This window comes from Protopterus annectens, chromosome 16.part0 (assembly GCF_019279795.1).
Source record: "Protopterus annectens isolate FY-2018-M chromosome 16.part0, PAN1.0, whole genome shotgun sequence".
NCBI classification, from domain to species: domain Eukaryota; kingdom Metazoa; phylum Chordata; order Ceratodontiformes; family Protopteridae; genus Protopterus; species Protopterus annectens.
In genome coordinates this window covers 424,316,164-424,340,954 of record NC_056750.1, presented here as the reverse complement: position 1 = coordinate 424,340,954, position 24,791 = coordinate 424,316,164, and the positions used below count along the sequence as shown (strand labels likewise).

The following is a 24,791-nucleotide window of genomic DNA, read 5'->3' as shown; positions in this document are numbered from 1 at the left end:
CTTCAGGCAATTTACATTCCCTCAGGTCAAAATATTGTGACAAACACTATGAGCAGGTCCTTAACTTCATCCCATGAATGGATGCTTCACAGGATATGTTTCTGGACATTGTCTGCCAGTGGGGTACTCATCAGATAGATCTGTTTGCCTCCCCTCTGAACAGACATATTCCTCTTTTTTGTGCCATAGTCCCTTGTCTTCGGGTTTAGAAGGTGGACACCCTATCTTTCTCTTGGAAGAGGATGTTTATATATGCATTCTCTCCCCTTTTCCTCATTCCAAAAGTCCTGTTCATAATTCAACAGGATACTCCCAAAAGCTTGTTGGGGACTCCCTTTTAGCTGAGACAGCATTGGTTCCCTCTTCTTCTGCATTTAGCCAAGGGCAGTCATCACAAATTATCTCACAGGGTGGACCTACTCACACAATACAGGGGATCTCTCATCCATCCATCCCCTGTCCACTCTTCAGCTGACACGGTGGGTGATAGGATTTTGATTCCACATAGACACTTTTTTTCTGAGGACGTGCTTAGTGTCCTGCAGGAAGCCAGGTAACACACTACTAGGAAATCCTGTTTATCCACGTGGAAGAGGTTTTCTGTTTGGTGTGTTTCTCATAACCTGGATCCACTTTCTGCAGAGCTTCTTTTGGTTCTCTTCTCTCTGTGTGAATTGCTCAATGCTGATTTGGTCTATTCTTCTGTTAAGGCCCACTTATCGGCTTTGTTTGTCTGCCTTTTTCTCCTCCTTTGGCTTCTAGATTTGAAGCTAAACAGTTCTTAAAGGTGTCCTTGTTATTAGACCTCCCAGGAAGTCTGTTCCTCCTCCCTGGGATCTTAATTTTGTTTTTGAAAAATTGATTCAGGCTCTTTTTTAGCCTGCTGCTTCACCTTTCCTCCAACATTGCTGTTGGAAGACTGTACTTTTGTTGTCCCTTACTGTTCCAGATGGGTGCCTGAGCTTCAAGCCCTTATGGCTTGTCCTCCTTTTTTGGTGTTTCATAAGAACAGGGTGCCCTAATCTTTCTTTTATACCTAAGGTGATTAATGCGTTGTCTCTTAATCAGTCTATTAATTTTTCCCACTTTTTTCCCCTCTCTGCAGTCTGCGTGTGAGAGGGTGTTGCACACATTTGATGTGCACAGACATTCAGATTTTATTTGGGTAAGACTAAGACTATTAGGAAATCTGATCAGTTGTTTGTTTCTTTTCATCCTAAGTCCCTAGGATTAGCTATATTCAAGCAAACTATTTCCTCTTGGATCTCAAAAGCGATTTCCTTTTGTTATTCTTTTCGTGGTAAGAGCCTTCCTTTTCCTGTTAAGGTTCATTCTGCTAGGGCTGTGTCTTCTTCTGGTGCTTTTTTCAAGGGTTTGGATACTAACTCTGTTTTTGAGGCAGCTACCTGGACTTCTGTGCATACATTAACAAAGCACTGTTGGATGGAATCTCCAGAGCTAGAAATGGTTTTGCTAGGGCCATTCTTCATGGCTTCCTACAGGGCTCTGATGGTCCTTCTTCCTCCCAAGTTTCTTCAAGAGCTTTGGAACTCTCCCTACTGTTATGAATATTGCTACAGTGATATGGAAGGACATGGTACAGTTGTGTAAATTCTTAACCAGAACAGTAGATGTCCTTCTCTTCACTGTTGCAGTATTCACTATCTCCTTCTGCCCGCTTGTCCATTTCTCTTCTGAACATACTGATTACTTCCCTTTTTGTTGGACTGCCATTCTTACTGAGGCTGTCAGTTCTGAGATGGCACATCCAGACATCACCTTTATGTCCTGTGCTATGCAAGGAGTATAAATGTAATGTACAATGTACCTTAAAGCAACCCCAAGACTTTGGTATGCTGGCTGGATATCAGGCCGCCCTTGGCAGGGGATCCCTGCTGTTATGAATAACTGCAACAGTAAGGAGAAGGACATCTACCGTTATGTTTTAGATTTTGCAAAACTGTAATTTTGTAATGTATAATGCTTGCAACTAAAATTATGTTAACTTGATTTGTTTTGATTGCCTATCTCACATGTGATCATTTCATAAATATGTTTTTGTTTAAAAAAATGATTGATCTTTCTGTTTTCTTGTTCAAAACATCCGTTAGAAGCAGCTGGCTTGATAAAACTAATTATGCATCTATTTTTTTCACGTGTTCCCTATATGCTGCTACAATTATACATTGCCCTTGTATGCCGTTACTTAATATGGTTGTACCTTTTGTATGTATTTGGTTCAGGTTATAAAAAGCTGGAAATGATCCACTGCTCAGTTTCTTTGAAAGAGGGCCTGTGAAGTTGCTGTCATATCCAGGAAGAATGGAATCAATGAATTTTTGTTTTTGTTGTAGGCTGAAAAGATAGGATTTAATATAAGCTTACAGATTCATGCATAGCAATATTGTAGCATATCATTTTTATGTTAAGATTCCTATCCCATAATGTCATTACCAGAAAAAAAGGCTCATTATTACAGTTAGTTAGACTTGGTAAATCTTGTTTGAAGAACAAAGGGTTTCATGTGTGGATAGTTAAACTTCGAGTAGGCTAATGTAAGGTGTAAAAGAGTCTCCTATCTTGGCATTATTTAAAACTAAGCTTGATTAGATTGGCAAATTCAAATTTCATCTTTAAGGTGCAGTACCGAAACTCCTCAAAGGCCCACAACAGTGCAGTGAGTTTGTAACTCTGCTGTTGAACCTAAAAAAAAAAAAAAAAAAAAAAAAACGCTGATCAAAATTTTGGAGGACAGCAGCCTTCAAGATATCAAACAGTTTGGCTTCACTTCCAGGCAGTTAAGCCAACTGAACCTAGTTAATTTTTATGACTAGGTCATAGCAAATGTTGATTGGCAAATCATTTGACTTCATGTACATAGACATCATCAAGGGGTTTGATGATAAGGTGAAAGTGAATGAGAGTAGGAGAGAAAGTGGTCAGATGAGTTGAAAGCTAGCAAGAGACAAGACACAGAAGGTAGCAGTGTGTCAGTGCTGTCAGGAGAAATGGAAGTAAACTGTAGTATGCTGTGCGGAGTGGTCATGGGATCTGTCACGTTTGTTGCGCTCAAAATTTTATGGCATAGAAAACAAGACTGACCTCTATGTAGGCAACTTAAAAGTAAGAGGAGCAGTAGGATGAGAGGGACAGTTTTAAGAGAAACTTGATCTATCTGCTTGAGCTGGCAAAAGGCAGCCTGTGGTGTAGCACTGTGAAATCCAAATGGACTGTATCTGTGAGAAGGGAGATATGTTACTGTGTACCAATCCCATAGCAGAACACAGAATTAATGCAAATGACCAATGTAGCCAGAATAGTATTAGTAACATAATTCATAGCATTGCAGGATCCAAGTTGCCATAAGCCACAATGCTGCAGTGAATTTGTAGACATCTGCTAACTTTTCATAAGACTTTCATAATCTGAAACAGAAAAGCTACCACAGCCATCCAGTGGCTCTAAACAGTAATACTGCCACTCATACATGGTTCCATGGAGATTTACAAGTATAAATTATAAGGAGGTGTGTGCATTCTTTGCTCTATATTAATGTGTTTGTGTATTACATATATTTTCATATAGACAAACATGCATGACATTATGCATGCATATACACCACTGTGTGTGCGTTCAAACAAGTGTGTTGTTTCATCAAATTGCAGTTTTCCAAGCCACAGTTCAGTGAAGCAAATCAGTTGACTTTAAATTCAGCACACATGTGGAAGGAGCTTTAACATGCATCCTGTAGTTGGAACTAGTTTGGCACTCTCCATCTGATTAATTGGAGCTCATTTAATTATGTTCAACAGTTTTGATCATGATTAATTGGCATGGCCTAAAATTAAAGTAAAACACACACAAAGTGAAGTGAACTCTTCAATGTTATAAAACCCAGGTGATTTAATCTGCATCTAATTCTGAAGTTTTTTTTTTTTTTTTTACACTGGGGTTGTTTAGCCATCATTAAGCATTCAGGTTGAGTTTCCCGTCCTTCCTTTTGATTTTCTGTTATACTTAACTTCCTGAATGATCATAAATGTGTGCTGTTGATGTTACATTTTCAAAACATGCAGTCCTGACTTAGCCTGGCATATTCTAAAATCTCATGGACAGTTTACTTCCATATTACAGTGGAGCTAATAGATTACTACATGTGAAAGCATTTATTTAATAGATGGGCAGAAAGTTGTAAGCTGATAGCCTTTCTCTTTCCATTAGGTATGCACTTGTTCCTACAGGACAGATCCCTAGTGTTCGAGTGGGGCATACTTGTTTACACATACCACAGACTGATGGAAAAGGACAGATTGTTGTTGTTGGAGGAGCAAATCTTAATGGGAGCTTTTCTGATGCCTATATTCTTGATTTAGGTAAGACATGTATTTATAACATTGCCACTATCTTTATATTTGTTTTGGATGACATGCTCAGATTGTTTTTCTGGATTGAACCTTAGACTCTCATTCCTTTCTGCCAACTGATTGGCCCTTCCTTTTCCATATTTTTAATGCCTGGCAAGTGGTAGGGGATAAATCCTTTTGGCAGAGAAACCAAAATCCCTGCAACTGGAGCTTTCAGTCCTTTACCCATCCACATGGTGGCTTGGCATGCCATGGGCACTAGTAAGAAAAAGAACTATTACAAATATTTTACTAACATTAAAACAAATTAGCATGTGAGGGCTTTAAAAATTAATAATTCTTTAGTTATAGATGTCTTAACAATTTCTAATGAATTCAACAAGTGTTTTATTTCTGTCTGGTACATTTCCCCTGATATCAGATTTGAACCACAGATCTCATTGGAAAATTGTTGCCCATATATAACAAGTAAATCAGTTAAAGCCGCACTAAGTAGAATACTAACACTTTATAAGCTGGTGTGGATTATATACCAGTTATGTTTCTGTGGAACTTAAAAAAACAGTCTTGTACTAATCTTGAAAAATATTTTAATAGACTTCTATACCATAGTCCGGTCTCTGTAGAGTAGAAGTGATCTTATTTATCACTCATATACAAAAGGGAAAGAGGGATGAGGTAAAAGACTACAGACTGGTTAGCCAAACTTCAGTTTTGGGCAAGTGTTTTGAAAGGTGCTCATTGACATAATGAACAAAACATAAAACTGCATTACTAGATATTAATCAGCACAGTTTTATTAGAGACCGGCTAACTCTTGCTAATCTTACAGAGTTCTAAGATCAAAGCACATACACCAAATGTCTGAACCTGCGGTTCCTCTCTTACTGAGCAGGATTACTATTGCAATAACATATCATCAGTAGGGTAAAAGTAATTTGTTTCACAACAGTTTAATCCCAGCTCATGTTTCCTATTAGTGGGTGAACGGTCCAATGCTCGGTGAATTCTGCTTCACAATGATAGGAAATGCTGACATTGAAGGATCAAAAAGTGACGTTGCTATGAATGCTTGGCTGCCACAAGCCAGTTATCCCTGTGGTAACTTTTCTGACACCTCCTGTTTAAAACCCAAAAATCCAGAATGATCATGAGGCCCCACTTTCACAATCTGTATTCATACTGAAAATGAAGCTCAAGCAAGCTTTTACCCTTCTGCTCCATGGGAGGTTTCTGTCCTCCTTGAGCTCGCCTTAGGATACCTGCGTTACTCTCTGACAGGTGTACCACCCCTGTCAAACTACCCACCTGACACTGTCCCCAGAGCGGATTGTGCCTGGGCGCTTGGAGCCAGAAGCGAGAGCCCGGTGGGACTCCACCCCCCCCCCCGCCTCACCGGCTAAGTAAAATTTAAAAAATCAGTGTGTACCAAGATTATATATTCCCTGTTCTGAAGGAGGGATGGGCTTCCTTAAAATTGATTACATGTATAGATCTGCAATCATGGGACTTTACACATATCTGCTGATCTCGCAAGACACAAATGTAGAGAAAGTTTTGAAACATGAGGAGACTAAATCTAAGATGACTTCCCTGCTTAAGCTAGCAGAAGTATATTGGCGTCAACCAGGAATGGAACTTGAAAACCACAAGAAGATAAAAATCAGGCAGCAACTGATGTGCCAAAAAACAAAAGAAAGACTATAAGGTGAGGGACCAGATGAGAAGGCAAGAAATGTGGAAAATGCATAAATATAGTTGTAAGTATAGAAAAGTTCTGGAAGAACCTCATGTTGATTAGGAATAAATGCAGGAATGGTTAAGGAGAGGCAAATTCAAACCAAGAGATGAAAGGTTAATATTGGCGGCATAAGACAGTGGGCTACGTACACATTTGTTTACAAAGTCCATTGAACGTGGAAGAAACAGACAAATGTAGGTTTTGTAAAACAGAATTGGAAACAGTTGCACACCTCTTTGCTGGTTGCGACATACTAATGGCAGAAGGACTGTATACTGAAAGGCATAATAATGTTGCAAGACTGTTGCACTGGGGATTGTGCAAACATTATGTATTGAAGTAGCTGAAAAACACTGGAAAAACACTGGAAACATGAGCCATAAGGCATCATAGAAAATGATGAAGTCTACATCACATGAGATCATCCATTACCAACAGTTCAAAAGATAGATGCTAGAAAGCGAAATGTAGTAGTCCAAGAAAAGAAGACAAAAGTAGCATTTATCATTGAAATTGCCACAACCAGTGACTACAGTCTCTTGTTTACAGAGAGACACAAAGTCATAAAATGTTAGGATTTGCAGGTAGAAACGTGAGCAATGTGGAAGAAATATACCCAGATAGTTCCAACAGTAGTAGGAGCAATGGGTCTTATAAAAACGAATCTGCAGTCATATTTAGATATGTTACCAATACATGTAACTCCATACGAATTGCAGAAGGAGTCATTACTGGGCACATTGCGGGTGCTGTGAAGAGCACTTCTGGCTGTCATCAAAGATTGAAACAATACTGATTTCATGAACTTTAATCTTACTTTGACATAGGAATGGGGTCCATTCCTGTCACGGTATTAGAAACCCAAAAGATTTAGAGAAATTAAAAAGACAGGTTAACTCTTACTAACCTTACAGAGTTCTAAGATCAAATGACACTAACAAGTGATTTAGGTTTATCCTCAGGTGTCATCTACTTGTACTTTGTAAAAGTCTTCAGTAATTTTATAATTGATATAAAAGGTAAATAATCAAACAATGCAAAGTTCAGTCCATATATTATTAAGTGGATACTGGAATGGCTGGCAGGGAGGACTCAAGCTCCTGTAATTAATGAAGTAGTATCAGAGTAGGAACCAGTTCAGTTACTTAAGGAGTGCCACAGGGCCCCTCTTTTGTTTAATATAGTTTTGTCTCTATTCCAAGACACAAGCAGTGTTGTCTCAGCAAATACACTGACGATTGGAACATAGGCTTTATTGTTATGTGATAATGATTTCAGTGTCATAAATAGGTATATGACTGATGTTTGCAGCTGGGCTATGTCAGCTGTCTTAAAGTTCAGTGCTGACAATGCAGCGTAATGTATTTCAGAAAACCATATCTAATGAAATCTTTAAACTTGGGATTAAACAAATTAAAGTTGGATATTTTATAAACATCTGGGAATTATTGTATTCAAAAAAATTTGGATGACATGCTGACAGTGTAATTGAGAGAGAGCAACTACACAACTAGGCATAATGATAAGAAATCTAGCAACAAGTGATACATATTGCTTAACTTGACTGTTTAAGATATATGTGCATCCTATTATAGAATACAGTAATGTTTTCTTTATTTATACAGCCAAACAGCTAATGAAAATAAAGGCTGTATAATGAAAATTTACACCGAAAATTTAATGTCACATGGAAATGGAATATACCAACTGATGTAAGCATCTTAATTTATACACTGTACATTACTATTATCCATCCACAACTCCTTTATCTCATTTTTTGCTGACATGGGTTCAGGGTGTCATTCTTGTATTGAGGGAAGTGTATACTTAAATACCAGGCATTTCATGACATACTCTTTCAAAATGTTATTAACTTGAAAATATGTGAATATCAACAGGACCTAAGAAATACAAATATGAATTTTCACATGAGATACTCATATCTGACATTAAGAATCACAACATTATGACTTAAGCTTCCAAGGGAGATCATGAGATCACAAAGTCAGGCAATATTTAAAAACAACTTAGATACCTGGACAGGTGACTTAATATTTGATCCTGAAGTGAAGGAATCGGTGATGTTCATCATGAATTACTGTTGCAGTAACCTTAACTATATTGGTTATATCCTGCCAATGATATAATGGCCAGTCAGTCTTCCAAAGTCTTTGCTTTATAGGATTGATGGTTGGCTCTTTCTTCCAGTTTCTTGACTATTAAGTCCCCAATGGTTAGTTCCTTCCACACTTATTTTTTTTTTTGTGTATAGTATATACTGAGTATCTGTAAGAATAATGGCATTTGTGTGCCATTTTTTACTGTGTTGTCTAGACTGTAACATGACCGCAGTCCAGAAATCTGTTTCTATAGATTTACAGATGTAGCTTGAATTTTTGCAGCAGAAGTGTATCGTTGCTTCATTTACTTTTGCATTTTATTGGGAGTGGTGTATATTTGGGGAAATGTAAGGGTGTGCATGTGTTGCTCGTGAATACTTTAGTGATAATTTACCTAATTACAAACTCCTTTGAGCTGCACTTCCCAGGCAACAGACTTCTTTCTTACCAGGAATATGGATTCACTTTCTGCCCCTTTGTTTCTTTCTTGTACTGTACCTAAGAAAAAGAAACTTTCTAGGGAGCCTTTGCCTACAAAGTGGGCTCAGTCAGTGCCTTAGCCATTGGAGGCCACAGGTTGTTCTTCAGATCACTCACTGGTTTCTTTGAGTTTCTCTGGTGTAGTCCTTCCTGTACAATGGACCACAGTTTACCCACATCTTCTGCGGCTGTTCATGAGTCCTTACCAGCCACTTTCTTCAGTCATGGGAGTTTCACCAGGAGGTTCTTATCAGGATGGCTGGGGTAAAAGACCCATTTTCCATACAGAAGCGCAATCCTTGAGTCAGTCTCCTTGTAGAGATGTCCCTAGGAAAAAGAAACAAAAAGTTAGACCTATTTCATTGGATATCAGTTCTTCTGTTTATAAAGATGAGTTAATTACTTTATGTAAGGGTTTACTGCAGGCTTTGAATCCTCTGAAACAGAATATAAACGTGGCTGTTAAAAATATTTTTTCAAGGAACTGATGACTTTCAATGTACTTGTTTGTGTATTTATTTTTTAACATAGTAACAGTATTTATTCTCATTGTTCATCATTACAGTTAACAAGTGCAATCCTGATGTGTGGTGCACTTTAAAACTCATGACCAGATGTGCTACATTGAGTGTCTCATGACATCTAACGTTCTTAAGAGCAAGCACAGAAAGAATGATAATTTTAGGTTGCATCTAAAATTATCAAAATAAACAAAAAACTAAAACTAATGATCTGAAGTAGTTAACTTCATTTGTGCAGCAACCTGTGGGTATCGGATCCGAGCCGGCAGTTTTCAACAGCTTAGATCCGAGCTCCTAGCTCCTCCCTTTACCCATAAACCCCTGCCAACCCTGACTGACCTCAGATCTAGTTTGCCGCACTTGTTGTCAGCAGCTGGATTCTCGAGCTCCGTCGTTAGCGAATTTTGTGAGAAAAAATAGAAACATTTTTTTTTTTACTTTTTCTATACTTTTGGTGTGAGTACCGTGTGTTAGACCCATACGTGTTTCCTTTGGCTTAAATCTTCTTTAGTTTTTATATAGTTTTCCCTCCCTCTCCCTTGCTGGTTCGTTAGGGTTTGTGTGTGTGTGTTGGGGCCTAGCGTGTGTGTTTCTTTAGTTTAATAATGTCTGAGGCCCCAAAACCTATCTTCTCGAAGTGCACCGAGTGTGGCAATAAGCTTTCACTGGCTGATGGCCATACTCGGTGTGTTCTGTGCCTTGGGGTTGGACACCTTTCCTCTGGGTGTACCATCTGCGCGGTGTTCAACCCCAGGGCACTCAAGGACCGGAGATCCAAGCTGATCCTGGCGGGTCTCCTGCCCCCAGATTCGGCTTCGGCCTCCGGTCCTACTGTGGCTACCTCCGCGGCTTCGGTGGTGGCCACTCCTGCCTCTCTCCCCCCGGCCAGCCAGGACTTAACCTCCCGCTGTAGGCCCGGAGGAGAGGGACAGATAAGAGGAGGGAGAAGCACCACAAGCGGAGGGCCGAGGCCTCTGCTTCGGCTCCCCCGGCTAAGTGGTCTTCTCCCTCCAGGGCTTCCCGGTCTCCTCCTTCTCGGATCCGGTCCCCTTGTTTTTCACCGGGTCCTGAGGAGGAGGAGACCCGATCTCCTTCGAGGTCATCGAGGCGGCACTCCCATCCCACCTCAGTGGCCTCTTCGAGATCTACACGTAGCCTTTCCGACGCAGACTTGGACCGCATGATGCGAAGATTCCTCCAGGCCCAACTGCAGATGGGAGTGCTCCTGCCTCCCCCCCTCTGGGGGGGAGCTCGACCCCTTTCTTTGTCCCGATAGCTCCTTCTCCATCCCGCTTCCTGGGTTCGGAGCCTTCGGAGACGGGCAGCCTTGGAACCGGGGGTGGGTCGGCGCCGATAGTCTCGGGTACTTCGGCGCCGATTCCTCCCTCGAGCCTGTCGGGTCTGTTTTTGTCGGATCCAAGCTCTTGGAGCCGAGGGCTGAGCTTTGGATCCGAGGGTTTCAGTATGCCTTCGGCGCCGTCCAGGTCAGAGCATACTGGGCCGTCGGATCCTATTGCTTCGGTGCCGGCACCGATCCACCTGTCGGATCCGAGTGAGGGCCCGCTCTCGGATCCCAGAGAGAGCGGCTCTCCCTCGGCATTCGACGTGGTGGAGAGGGCTCTGTCGGCTGTTTCCAGGCCCCCGGTCCTTGCCACAGCTCCGCCCCGCACTCCTTCTCTGTTGGGTCTGACTTCCATCACCAGGCCCCTGGGACAGCCTGCTTCAATGTCCCAGGTCGTTCCCTTGGAACAGGATGTTGCTGGTGAGGCCTCCTCGGACGGCCCCCCCGAGGAGATCCCCCACAAGCAGAAGTGCAAGAGGAGGCACTTGGACTCCCCTGAGTCCTTAACCGAAGACATGGATTTGGAGGAGGGGGAAGGCTCCCCCAAGGTCACCCCCCGAGGATGTCCCCTTTGGGACATCATGGAAATGCTTAGGATCAGAGGGGGGTGGTCTGCCCCAAAGCCGACCTCGGACGAAGCCGTGTTCCTGGAGGCATTTGAAGCAGGCCCTTCTACCTCTTGGGTGTCCCCTCCGGCCGACCCCCTGGTGGACCTGATTACCACCAGGGCGTGGAAGGAGCCAGACACTGTGGAGCCAGTCCCAAAACGCCCTGACAGGATCCTCAGTCCCCCTGCCGACAGGCCCCACTGGAGCAAGGGTCCCCCCGTAGATGCCATGTTGATGGCGGCGGCCACTAAGAGGGAACTAGCTCAGGAGAGCCCCTCGGTCCTCCACCCAGGCAAGGAGTCCTGAGCGATGGACCGCTTAGGGAAGCGGGTGTTTAGTTCAGTGTCCTTCTCGGTGAGGTCACTGAACTACATGGCACACGTTATTCGGCTGCAGTGGGATCTTATTAAAGAATACACTGCATCGCCCCCGGAGTCCATGTCGGCGGAGGACAAACAGTTGTACTCCACCCGTATGGCCACTCTTAGGTCCATTTCCAATACCTCTATGCGGCTACTATCCCATGCCATGGAAGGAGCCGCTAGAGCCAGCGGAGCAGGTCTTGTCATGAGGCGTTAGGCTTGGCTCCGGCATTGTGATTTCGCGGAACCCTTCAAGGCGTCTTTTGCAAATGCCCCTTTTGATGGTTCTGCCCTATTTGGGAAGACCGTTCGCGACACCTTGGTCCAGAGCAAAAAGGACGGGAAGACGTTGTCTGCCGTCGGAGTCCACTTCTCTGCTCCCCAGAGGTCCTTCTCCAAGAACGAAAAGGGACAGAAGAAGATGTGGTTCCAGAAGTCGCAACAATCCCAGTCCGCTCCGGACCCCCAATCTTTCCGAGGCAGAGGAGGACAGGGAGGACGCCGCCCTAGAGGCAGAGGGGGTCCGAAGAACTTTGGGTCCAGAGAACCTTTCTCTGAGCAGCCCACGCAACAGCCCTGAAGGGTTGCCCGACTGCTCCACTCTGGAGGCAGTCGGGGGGCATTTCTTGAGGCACCTGGCAGCTTGGGAGGCCATCACGACAGACCGCTGGGTGCTTCGCATCATATCCAGAGGTTACCAGATCCCCTTCTCTTGCCCTCTTCCCCAAACACCTCCCCGATGTCCCACCCGATCAGAGGGAGGTCGCAGCTGCGGAAATCCGGCAGCTCCTAGAAAAAAGAGCCATCCAACACATCCCCCCAGACCAGCTCGGATCGGGTTTTTACTCCAGGTTCTTTTTGGTGCCAAAAAAGACGGAGGGACTTAAGGCCAATCCTCGACCTCTCCCTTTTTAACCTTTCAGTAACCAAAGAAAAGTTCCGGATGGTCACTCTTCAATCTATTCTCCCCCTATTACGGGAGAACGATTGGATGTGCTCGATAGACCTCAAGGATGTGTACTACCATATTCTAATGGCAGACGATCCAGGAGGTTTCTCCGCTTCCGGCTAGGGTCCAGTCATTACCAATTCAGGGCGCTCCTCTTTGATCTCATCTCAGCCCCCAGGGTGTTTACCAAAGTGTTAGCAGTGATAGCAGCCCACCTGAGGCTCCAGGGAATACAGGTTTTTCCGTACCTGGACGACTGGCTCCTGACCGCCTCGACAAGGCATCTACTCTGTACAGCCAGGGATCATTTTCTTCACCTTGCTCCCTGGCTAAGGATCACAATAAATACAGACAAATCTGCTCTCACCCTGACCCAAGTCATAGATTTCATCGGGGCCAGGTTAAACATAATCAATCTTGTATCCTTCTTAACCCCAGAGAGACTTCGAACCCTGAGGTTTCATGTGCGGGCCATCCTTCTATCTTCATCTCCTCCGGCGGAGTTGGTCCTGAGGGCTCTAGGCTCTATGGCAGCGGCGATCAACTTGTTACCTATGGCACATCTCAACATGAGGGTCTTACAGTGGACCCTCCAAGTCCAGTGGTCTTTTCTTCACTACCCTCTGAGTCATCCCATTTCCCTCAGCAGGGCTTGCAAGAGGGCTCTCGTGTGGTGGCTGCTATCTCCGGATCTCCACACGTGATGCCCCTTCTCTATGGCCCCTCCCCTGGCCACGGTGACCACGGATGCCTCTCACCTCAGGTGGGGGGGCACTCTTCGGGCAGGACTGTCCAAGGCACGTGGAACGATACGGAGACCTCTTTGCATATCAATGTCCTAGAGATGAGGGCAGTGCTGTTAGCGTTGCAAGCACTTCAGGACCTTCTTCCCATAGGGACGATTGCGATCCAGACGGACAACATGTCGGTTGTCTGGTACATCAACAAACAAGGGGGAACCAGGTCTTACCCGCTCTGTCGAGAGGCCATGAGAGTGTGGGAATGGGTGATCTTCACCAACCGTTTTCTCATTGCAATGCACATTCCATGACGGTCCAACATCCTGGCGGACAAACTCAGTCGCACCATCCTTTCCCCTTATGAGTGGTCTCTCAATCCGCACGTAGCGAATCAGATTTTTGCCAAATGGGGGCAGCCCTGTTGCGATCTTTTCGCCTCTCCCTCAAACACCAAATGCAACAGCTATTTCGCTTTAATTCCCCAAGTCGGGGAATCCCCGAGAGACGCTCTGGTGCATGTTTGGCCTCCCAGTCTGCTTTATGCTTATCCACCTCTCCCCCTGATGCTAAAATTTCTACAGAAAGCCAGTCGGTTGGGGAGCAGGATTATCCTCATTGCCCCATTCTGGCCTCGTCAAACCTGGTTTCCTTACCTTTGGTCTCATCTGGTGAATCCTCCTTGGATTCTAGATCCCCTCCCGGATCTGATCTCCCACCCCCTAGGTCTCCCGACCCCCGAACCTGGACAGCCTCAAGCTCACAGCTTGGCTGCTCCAGTTCCACTCCTAGCCAGGACTCCCGGCATCTCTTCCCCAGTCAAAGCTATTCTAGTTGCAGCCCATAAGCCTTCTACTAGGAAGGTTTACAGTAGCAAATGGAGACGTTTCTCTATCTGGGCAGAACGTCAAAACTTGGATCCCTTCACAGCTCCTTTACCTGTGGTGCTAGACTTCTTATCAGGATTATTTCACCAGGGAGCTAGCTGTTCCACTGTCAAGGTTAAACTAGCAGCTATCTCTCACTACCATGTCGGACATGATCTGCGTCCCTTGATCACTTCTAAGCTGTGCAAGACCTTCCTGAAGGGCACCTTCCTGCTCAGACCTCCGGTCAAGGAAGTGGTACCTCCATGGGATTTGTCGTTAGTGCTTCAGGTGTTGACAGCTCCCCCCTTTGAGCCTGCAGCTTCAGTGGAACTCAAGTATTTGTCTTGGAAGACGGCTTTTCTCATCGCCATCACCTCTGCCAGAAGAGTTTCTGAAATTCAGGCCCTTTGTGTCAAACCCCCGTATCTAAACTTCCACAAGGATAGAGTCTACCTCAGGACCAATCCCTCCTTTCTCCCTAAGGTTGCTTCTGAATCTAATATCAACCAGTCCATTCATCTGCCAGTCTTCTTTCCCAGCTATCACAACAAAGGAGAATACAAATTACACTCGGATGTGCATAGACAACTTCGATTCTATATTCACAGGACATCTGGTCATAGGCAATCCGACCACTTGTTCGTCTCCTTTGCCAAAAAGAATTTGGGTAAATCGGTATCCAAAGTTACGTTGTCTCGATGGATCTCACAATGTATTCTTTTGGCTTATGAAAGTTCTGGTAGGCCCGTGCCTCAGGGAGTCCATGCCCACTCTACCCAATCTATGTCTACCTCTGCTGCTTTTAGATCCAGGATTCCCTTAGATGATATTTGTTCGGCCGCCACTTGGGCCTCATCTCATACCTTTATCAACCATTATAAGCTGGATATTATCTCCAGAGGGAGAGCATCCTTTGGCTCTGCAGTGCTCCGGAACATCCTTCCATGATGGCTCCCAAGATTCAGGTAGCTGGGGACTCTGTCCCACAGGTTGCTGCACAAATGAAGTTAACTACTTCAGATTAAGAAGTTATGTACTCACCATAACGTTCCATCTGAGTAGATAAACTTCATTTGTCAGCAACTCATCCCCCCGTCCTTCCTCCTGACTTTCCATCATTCACTTTGCTGTCTTCAGAGATGACATTTGAATTTGGTAAATCTGTAGCAGTTGCTGCTTTGGGGCAAACTTCATCTGAGGTCAGTCAGGGTTGGCAGGGGTTTATGGGTAGAGGGAGGAGCTAGGAGCTCGGATCTAAGCTGTTGAAAAGTGCCGGCTCGGATCCGAAGTTGGATCTGATACCCACAGGTTGCTGACAAATGAAGTTTATCTACTCAGATGGAACATTATGGTGAGTACATAACTTATTATTTTTTGCAGGGAGAAACCCTCCCCATGTCCACCTCCACAAACCCTGTTAATTTTACATATATATATATATATATATATATATATATATATATATATATATATATATATACCAAGTCTGAAATTGCATAACAGCAGAATAAGAGCAAATTCCCTGACCCTGCTGTAAAGTGATCCAATACAAACGGCTGCTGACAAAAACTCCATAGAAAAGAACATTCACTCTTATTTATAACCTCAGAAAACATTCACTCATATGAGTGTTTGCAGTTTTGATATGCAACCACTATATATTTATATTAATTTCTCTCTGCACAACCCCTTTTATTATATCTAAAAAGTGTATCTGAGATCACTCAAGCCTTCACGTTGCCAAAACATGTTTTTCCAGTTACCTGATATCTCTGAGTCACATCTTCAGCAGACCCTTATGGTTAGAGGGAAAATTTTGGCAAGTTTTGCAAGTATGTATAAGTATTTATGGAGACATTTCCATGCAACAATTCAGAAGTTGTACAATATGAGAGCCTTGCCAATGAGAATACATATCTCCTGCCAGGATTGCACAGTGAGCTTAATGCCCAGCAAGATTTCCCACTCTTTTTCAAGCTTCTCCACTTATTTTTGGTCTTCAACCTGTAGCTTTTTATGAAGATGAGATGTTTTTGTCTCTCTATTCTTTATTGTATGATTGCTTGACGGCAGGGGTGGGGTACCTTTTCCAGTTAGAATTGAATAATTCCCAATGCAATGCCAAGTATAGACCTTCTGTAGATTGGAGTAATCCCATCTTGGGCTGCATTTCTTTCCAATTAAGAAAGTACAGTTGTGTGCACTTACCATAAATGTAGATGTCCGAGTGTCTTCACTGTTGCAGTCATCACTGAAGGGTTCTTCCTGCTGGCAGGCAGCCCTCGGTCGGCCAGAATCCCAAAGTCTGGGTCCAGCGTCGGCTGTTCAGTCATCCTCCTTGACGTCAGAGTGCCAGGGGTACAAAGCTCCCAGCCGACACCATGTTCTCCAGTTTTTCTTGCCCCAGATGTCAGGTGCCCAAAAGTAAAGGCTAAAAGTAAGGTACAACAAACCCCATACCCTGTAGCAAATACACCTCAGAAGAAGGGTGAAGCAGGGTACCACACTAATGAGAGAATAAGAGAGGACAGGGGGTTGGGTAACCCAGACTGCAACAGTGAAGACACTCGAACATCTACATTTATGGTAAGTGTACACAACTGTGCTATGTTCATCGTGTTTCACTGTTGCAGTCATCACTGTAGGGTTGAATCCCAAAGCTGAGATAAGGGGTGGAGGTTATTGAGTAGAAATGGTGGCTAGTAGGCCTTGCAAGACTGCAGAAGCAAAGCCTTCCCTGGACTTAGAATAAAGAGGTAGATTATAGTGCTTAGAGAAAGTATGCACTGAACTCCAAGTTGCAGCTTCCAAAATATCTTTGGCAGGTACTCCCCTGAGAAAAGCAGCAGAAGTAGCAGCAGCTCTGGTGGAGTGAGTCCTGATTTTTCCAGGAATTTGCTTTCCTTGATGAGAGTAATAAAATCTGATTCCATGAGCAATCCATTTAGAAATGGTCTGTTTTGAAATAGTCTTGCCTTGGGAATTTGCTGCATAAGAAACAAACAGTTGTTCTGTTTTTCTGATATCCTTGGTTCTGTCCAGGTAAAAACAAAGCTGCCTGTGCACGTCCAAAGAATGCAAGATCCACTCCCCCTTATTTTGTGGATTGGGGAAAAAAGTTGGCAGGTGAATAGTTTGGTTTAAAGCCACTTTAGAAACCACTTTAGGCATGAAAGTAGGGTTAGTCCTTAAATAAACCCTGTCTTGATGAAAAATAATGTAAGGTTCCACAGCCATGAGTGCTTGTAACTCCGAGACTCTCCTGGCTGAAGTCAAAGCCAGTAGGATATCTTCCATGATAAATACTTTATATCAGATGTGGCAGCAGGCTCAAAAGGAGGCAGAGTAAGTTTTTCCAGAACATAGTTGAGGTCCCAGGCAGGTATGGGTGGTGTCCTAGGGGGTCTTAAATTCTTTGCTCCTCTGAGATATTGTTTCAGAAGTGGATGTGAAAAAATTGGAGGATCTGTATTGTAATATGCAGAGATAGCTGAGGCATGTATTTTTATGGAGGAAAAGGATAAACCCTTATGTAACATGTCTGTCAGGTAATGTAAAATCAATGGAATATTAGGAATGAGAGGATGTGAATCTTGAGCATGCATCCAGGTGCAAAATCTCTTCCATTTACCTTCATAAGATTTTCTAGTGCTAGGCCGTCTGGCTTCTAAGATGACATCCATGACCTGTTTGGAAAGGGTAGGATTAATCATAGACCCTGAATACGCCAGGCTGAGAGTTTTGATATGAGAGTGCAGAACCTGACCCTGGTGTTGGGACAAAAGATTTGGAATCTGAGGTAGAATCCAAGGAGGCTCCTGGGATAGATTCATCAGTGTTGAGTACCAAAATTGTCGAGGCCAATTTGGGGCGAGTAAAATCATCTTGGGTTTGTCCTGTTTTATCTTTTATAACACCCATGGAAGAAGAGGTAGAGGAGGAAAGGCATACCCCGAGAGGTTCCTCCAACTGAATGAGAGAGCATTCACTATCCATGCTAGTTTGTGATATGCCCTTGTGCAAAAAGTCTGTAACTGGTAGTTGAGGGGAGATAAAAATAGATCTATGTCCGGGCAGCGCCAGGCTTCTGTAATCATCTTGAATATTTGGGTGTCTAGCATCCACTCGTGTGGGTTTGACAGGTTCCTGCTCAGGCTGTCTGCCAGAATATTTTGTTTCCCTGGCAGGAACTGAGCTTGTAGGTCCACTTTGCAAGCTAGTGCTGTGTTCCATAGAGTCATGGCTAGTCTGCAAAGGGGGTAGGAGTGTGAACCCCCTTGCTTGTTTATGTACCACATAACTGTGGTGTTGTCTGTCCGTATCAGTAGTTGCCCTGGCTGTAGAAGATCCCTGAAAGCCAAGAGGGCATTCTGCACAGCTAACATCTCTTTTAAATTGATATGTAGGTGCTTCTGATCCTCTGTCCAAAAACCTTGCAGGCCTTTCCCCTGCAAGTGGGCTCCCCATGCGTAATCCGAGGTGTCCGTGGTTAACACTTGGTAGGCTGGAGGCAGACTGAAGGCTTTCCCTTTGTTTTGAAGACATGCCATGGCCCACCAATAGAATTTCTTTTGCAGGCAAGGCAAGACAGCAATCTGTGTGTCTAGACTGTGACAATGCTGGGACCATACGCATTTTAGGTACCATTGTATCTTTCTCATATGCAGTCTTGCATATGGTATGAGAAGGATGCAGGAGGCCATGTAACCCAAAGCCTGCAGGAATTTCCTTGCAGTTAGCTGAGACATTAACGCCAGGGTTTTGAAAGTTGAAGGCAGCTGAAGTTGTTTTTCTGATGCCAGGAATGCCATCTGGGTTGTTGTGTTTAAAAGAGCACCCAGAAAAGTCATCTGTTGTGTGGGTGTCAAATTTGACTTTTTTATGTTCACAGTGAATCCCAGGTACTTGAGTAGATTTTGAACAAATTCCAGGTGCTGGAGTAAGACATCCTTGCTGTCTGCTTGAATAAGGCAGTCGTCCAGATAAGGGTAAATTTGAATTCCCTTGAGTCTGCAGTAAGCTACTACTGGTGCCAGGCACTTGGTGAAGACCCTGGGCGCAGTAGACAAGCCAAAGGGCAGCGCAGAGAATTGGTAATGTTTCGAGCCTGCCTTGAACCTGAGGTATCTTCTGCAGTCCTGTCTGATAGGAATGTGTAGGTAAGCCTCCTTTAAATACAATGTCACCATCCATGCATTTTTGCTCAGCATTGGCAGGAGCTGCTGCAGAGTAAGCATCTTGAACTTTGGTATCTCCAGGAAAGTATTTAAGACTGACAGATCCAGGATGGGTCTCCAAGAATTTTGTTTTCTGGGAACTAGAAAGAGTCTTGAGTAAAAGCCTTGCCCCGTCTCTGATTGTGGAACCAGTTCTGTGGCCCTCATAGCCATGAGGGATCCCACCTGGTTTAATGCCTCTGCCCATTGGTGTTTTGGTAGGTCTGGCCATCCGTTTGGTCTTAGCAAGGTATGAAAGTGGAATTTGTAACCTCTTGAAACTACATCCAGAACCCACTTGTCTTGGGTTATGTAAGTCCAGTTTCGGTGAAAAAGAGAGAGTTTTCCTCCTAGAGGAGCTTTCAAGAGAGAGGTTCCTGGAGCCATGCAGGGGGAGTCATTGAGCCTATTTCCTATAAGATTGAGGTCTGTCCTCTCCACCACTGGGGGTGGAAGCACTCCACTGTCTAGGTCTATAAGAGGTCTGTGCTTGGGCCCTCCCTCTGGGGCACCTATATCCACCCCTCTGAGGCCTGTCCGAGCTGGGAAAGGACCAATTTCTGCTAAATCTTGGCGGCTGAACTTGTAAGAAATCCTTAACCGTTTGCATGGATTTTGCCTTATCCTCCATTTTCTTTATCACCTCTTCAGCCTTAGACCCAAACAAAACATTATGTTGAACAGGAGCATCCAGTAACTTTGCTTTCACTTGATCAGGCAAATTTTGTTCCTTTAACCAAGCATGCCTTCTAATGAGCGTGCCAGTGGCAGCCGCCCTGCATGAGGCCTCCAAAGCATCAAAACCACAGTGTAAGGTATGTTTCCCCACCTACTCAGTAGCATGCATCAAATCGTGTAATTCCTTATTATCTGCACATGCAGAAATGGTACTTAGCTTTTTTTTCATAACAGACAGAAGAAATTGCTGATATTTTAGCATATGAAATTGACATTTTAAAGCCCTAATGGATAAAGTAGCAGAAGTGTACACTTTTTTGCCCCATCTCTCCAAAGCTCTAGAATCCTTATCTGACGGAGTAGGGTTCTTAGCAGTGGCGGCCTTAACACCCTTAGGACACTGAGAAATGGTTTCTGGATCAGCAGAAGGATTTTTATAAAGAAACTGGTGGGAGTCAGGGACTCTGTAATATCTATCAGGCTTTGCAGGGGCTGGAGGAAAGGAGTCAGGAGTTAAATTAGCCTCAGAAAAGACATCATCCACAATATCCAAAATAGGAGGAATAGCCAGGGGTCTGTGTTGGGGAAGAAGAAGGAAATCCCTAAGCCTTCTCTTAGATTCAGAGTACTCCTGTCCTTCCCAGTGAAAATGTTCCCTCATGTCATGTAAAGTTTCCCCAAAAGAAAAATCCTCAGGGGGAGAAGCTGAAGGAATGGATTCCTCAGCATCAGAATCCTCATAAGGAGGGAAAGTATAATCCTGTTCAGAGCAAGACACTGAAGAAATAGATGTCTGATCAGAGGATTCATAGTTCAATTCTTGTCTTGGCCTTTTGTCTGGAGGGGGATGTGAACCCCTAATCATAGTTAGTAAGTCCTCCGCCATTTTAAGCATTTGTTTTTGTGATTTAGGTGCCGGATCAGAGGAGGCCTGGGCTTGAATCTTGGTTTTAGAAGGAGTCTTTGCCTTTGCCTTTATCTGAAGCTGCGTAGGCCTGAAAACCCCCTCAGAAGCCGGTACCTGCACAGTGGCTCCGGACCCATCTGAGGGAGCATTGTCCGAAGGTCCTGCACCTGGAGTACTCAAAGGCCTAGTTGGCTCCTCGTGGGAGTCTGTTTCGGCAAGCGGTTCTGTAATGGCCAACGACAGGGGCTGCGAAAGCGTCTCACTGATGACGGCTGAACCTACAGCTGGCTCTGCTTGTAAACCGTCATCTGATTTGGACCCCGGAGGCCTGTCCTTATCCTTGCGCCTTTTGTGAACTCTGGTAGTCTGAAGCGTGTCCGACGACATATTGTAATTAAATCGCCTGCCAAAGTAGTGAAAAGCAAAATCGTATCTCTGCTTAATAGTACGTTGATTAAATCTAGCACAAAACCGACAACAAGCTACGTTGTGGTCAGGGCCTAGACAAGGAATACAGTAAGAGTGGAAATCCTTATGAGGTATTTGCTTCCCACATGAAATACAATTATTAACTTTTTCTGACATCGGACTGGAGCAAGAAAAAAGTTTCCCCAACGGGGTACTTAGCTTTGAGAAGAAGAAAGTCTTCGGAATGAAGCACCAAAAATATCAGGAGTCAGCCGACCGGCACTTGCGAACTGCTTCCACTGCACGGCAAGAAAGACTGGAGAACATGGCGTCAGCTGGGAGCTTTGTACCCCTGGTGCTCTGACGTCAGGGAGGATGACTGAACAGCCCACGCCTGACCCAGACTTTGGGATTCTGGCCGACCGAGGGCTGCCTGCCGGCAGGATGAACCCTACAGTGATGACTGCAACAGTGAAACACGATGAACATCTCTCTGTTATGTTATCATGTGATGTCGTTCATAAGAATTAATGTTACAGTAGACTAAGATATATGTGTTATATCCTGCTGAGGGTATTACAGCCTTCCAGCTTCCAAAGTTTCAGGGCACCTTCACATTTCCAAACAGTTTGTCAGCAGCTCACTGAAAATCAGGTTTGTGCACCAAACCCTTCAAAGTTTTCCTGCTGCTGAAGATATCACTCCTCAGCAAGCTTTCAAGGATTGACAGTCAGCTAACACTGTTCCACTGCAGGGCAGATGAGTTCCCTTCAAGGAATAAACCTTCCACTTTACCTTTTATGGCAGAAAACATACTTTTTCTTTAAAACATATTTATTTAAGCTAGGAGAAAGTGTTTTTAATGACTGTCATGTAACTTTTGTACACTTTTAAATGGGAGTGTTATTTTTTTTCCTTTTATGGCAAAAAGTTGTGAAAAAAAATTTAAAACTTTTTTTTTTCTGTGGTAAAAGTTGTGTTCTTTTACTTTTGGGGGCTGAGGTAAATGTGTCTGAAGTCCTTTCTACTGTGAGTCAACTGAAAAAAAAGTTGCTTTTTGACAGCTTACCTGTTTTACTGACTACTGCTGCCAGGCTTCCCTGGGATTCAGTCACCTTTTTTGGCTTAACCATGGAACAACCTACTGGTTCCTTGGTTCTGCCTTCTTCCAGCCACAAAAAGAAGAATATGGTTAAGCAGGCTTTTCCACTACAGCAGGCTGACAAAATACCTCAGCCATAGTTCTGTGACTCTGATGTGGCCAAAACTGGTTCCTTGGACCATTCATTTTAATCCTTGGGTCCTGCTAGTGTACTCCCTCCAAAGCTGGTTCCTTGGACCATTCATTTTATTCCTTGGGTCCTGTTAGTGTACTCCCTACAGCCACCATGGATCAGGTATTAGACACATCTTCTGCAGCTGTTGGGAGTGCTCTTGACAAGCAAGAGAGAGACAGTCTGGTTGGTTCTGGGAGAAGAGGCAGGGAATGACACTGCTTAGCCAGAAATCTGTACCCATTCGTAGGTTAGTTTTTGCTGGTAAAAGTAGATCTGTTTCTTCAGATTTTCCTGTCAGAAGTAAACTCTAATTAAACATATGTCTTCTCCTGTCTCATTTACCCTGGACAGGAGTCATTTATTGGGCTGAGCTCAAGGTTTACTGCAGGCTGTTGACCCTTTCTTTATGACTATTTCTGGTAAAAAGAAAAGGGACTCTTCATTTTCATAAAGAAATTCAATAATTTAAAATTCAAAAGGATTCTGAAAGCACAAATTCTGTGTTTTCTCCTCATAATTCTGTTTCATATTCTGAGGAGAAAGTGGTTTTGCCCAGTAGTTTGGAAGAATTCTCTTTCTCTGAAACTGTACTTCTGGAATGAATCCATTGCTTCAGTGGGAAATCAATGATGCTCTCAATCCCTCAGGAAGCATTATAATTTATTACATCTGGAATTTCCAGAACCTGCTCCTATTCCTCCTGTTCTGTCTAGTTTGGAGGGGTTTTGTCCCAGCCTGATATTTCCATGGTGGCCAGCCTGCTACCCCCAAGAAAGCAGATAGATGTTATAAAGTGCCTTAATCCTGTACGTTTTTATACACTTATCCCAGATCTAATCCAGCAGCTGTTGTTTAACTGAATCAATCTCCTGCTAAATAAACAGTTAATACTAATCCCTCTCCTTCTGACAAGGATGGGAAGGATTTTTATAAATTTTGGAAAAATTGAGATGTTATGTTGTCCTGTCTCGCCGTAATTCTTGCTGGCTGGGTTCGGAACTGAGCATCGGTCCTGACTCAGCCTAATACAAAAGCTTGAGAGCCTATCCCACAATGCATCAGGTAAAATACCCAGATCTCATTTGCCGCTTAAGTGATCGAGAGGTTTTTCTGCTGGCTCATTGGCTAAGTACTTTATTTAGTTGGATTTTCTGTATTTTCTGGCCAAGTACTTTATTTAGTTGGATTTTCTGTATTTTTTTACAAAACCCCCTTCGTTTTTGCTGTCCATGTGTGATAGTTTCTATTGACCCCTTTGTCGTGTTTGTAATGTCTTTCCCTTGTGTTTAACGAGAGATCCGTTTAAGTTAGAGGGCTCTCAGCGGCCCGTTTAACTTAGAGGACCGCTCCCCTTTCCATGTGTGTTTCCCCTTTGGAAGAATCTGTTTAACTTGGAGAATTCTTCCTTACATAGTTTTTCTAATTGTTTGTAAAAGTCTATTGCTTTGTGTTTAAAACAAAAAAAACTTTTTTTTTTATTAAGGATTTCTTTAGAGTTAGTGCGAGTTTGCAGTTCATATTTTCCACTGTAGTCTTCTGGTGTGTATGTTACTATAGTTAGTAGGCTCTGTAGTTTGTGTTAGAGCCGTGTTCCTTGGTGTTCTAATATTTAGTACCTTAAGAGTAGTTTGGTTTAGCATAGATAGCAGAGTGCATATTTGTTTAAAAAAAATGTCTAAGGAGAAAGAACATAAGCAATCTGGGTTTAAAAAGTGTGACCTGTGTACTCAAAAAAAAAAAAAAAAATGGCCCTTAGAGATGGTCACACTAGCTGTGTATATTGTCTTGGCACCATCCATTTGCAAGATCCTTGCACGATTTGTCTTGGCTTTAGTAGTAGAGTTCTACAGGAGCATAGAAACAAGTTGATGGTTAGAGGCTTACTGAAGGGTCCTTTCCAGGAATCTTTAGAGGTTTCTTAGAGCTCCAAGCCTACTTCTCCCTCTGCTTCTCACTCAAAAGCCTCAAAGAGGCCTAATATTGCGACTTCAGCTTCGGAGCTACCAAAGAAAATTATTGCAGCGAACCGAGGGTTCTTTACTCTGACAGACCTGAATCATCCTCTTCAGCTCCATCAGTGTCCACGGAGCCAGTAGAGTTACCGAGCAGGAGACTGTCTCCAATATTGGAGCCAGTCACTCCCATATTGAGATCGCCCATTTTGGAGAGGGACAGAGCTCTCTCATTATCCTCCCGTTCCTCAAGGAGCTTA

The 24,791-nt window shown here is 43.7% G+C and overlaps 1 protein-coding gene across 1 annotated transcript in view; it reads left to right on the top strand.

Moving 5' to 3' along the window:
- RABEPK (Rab9 effector protein with kelch motifs) overlaps positions 1-24,791 on the top strand; it is a 1,512,433-nt gene that overhangs the window by 353,962 nt on the left and 1,133,680 nt on the right. Inside the window, exon 3 of the mRNA XM_044058697.1 lies at positions 4,222-4,373. Within this exon, the coding sequence (XP_043914632.1) occupies positions 4,222-4,373 (152 nt within the window). The remainder of the gene's footprint in view (positions 1-4,221; positions 4,374-24,791) is intronic.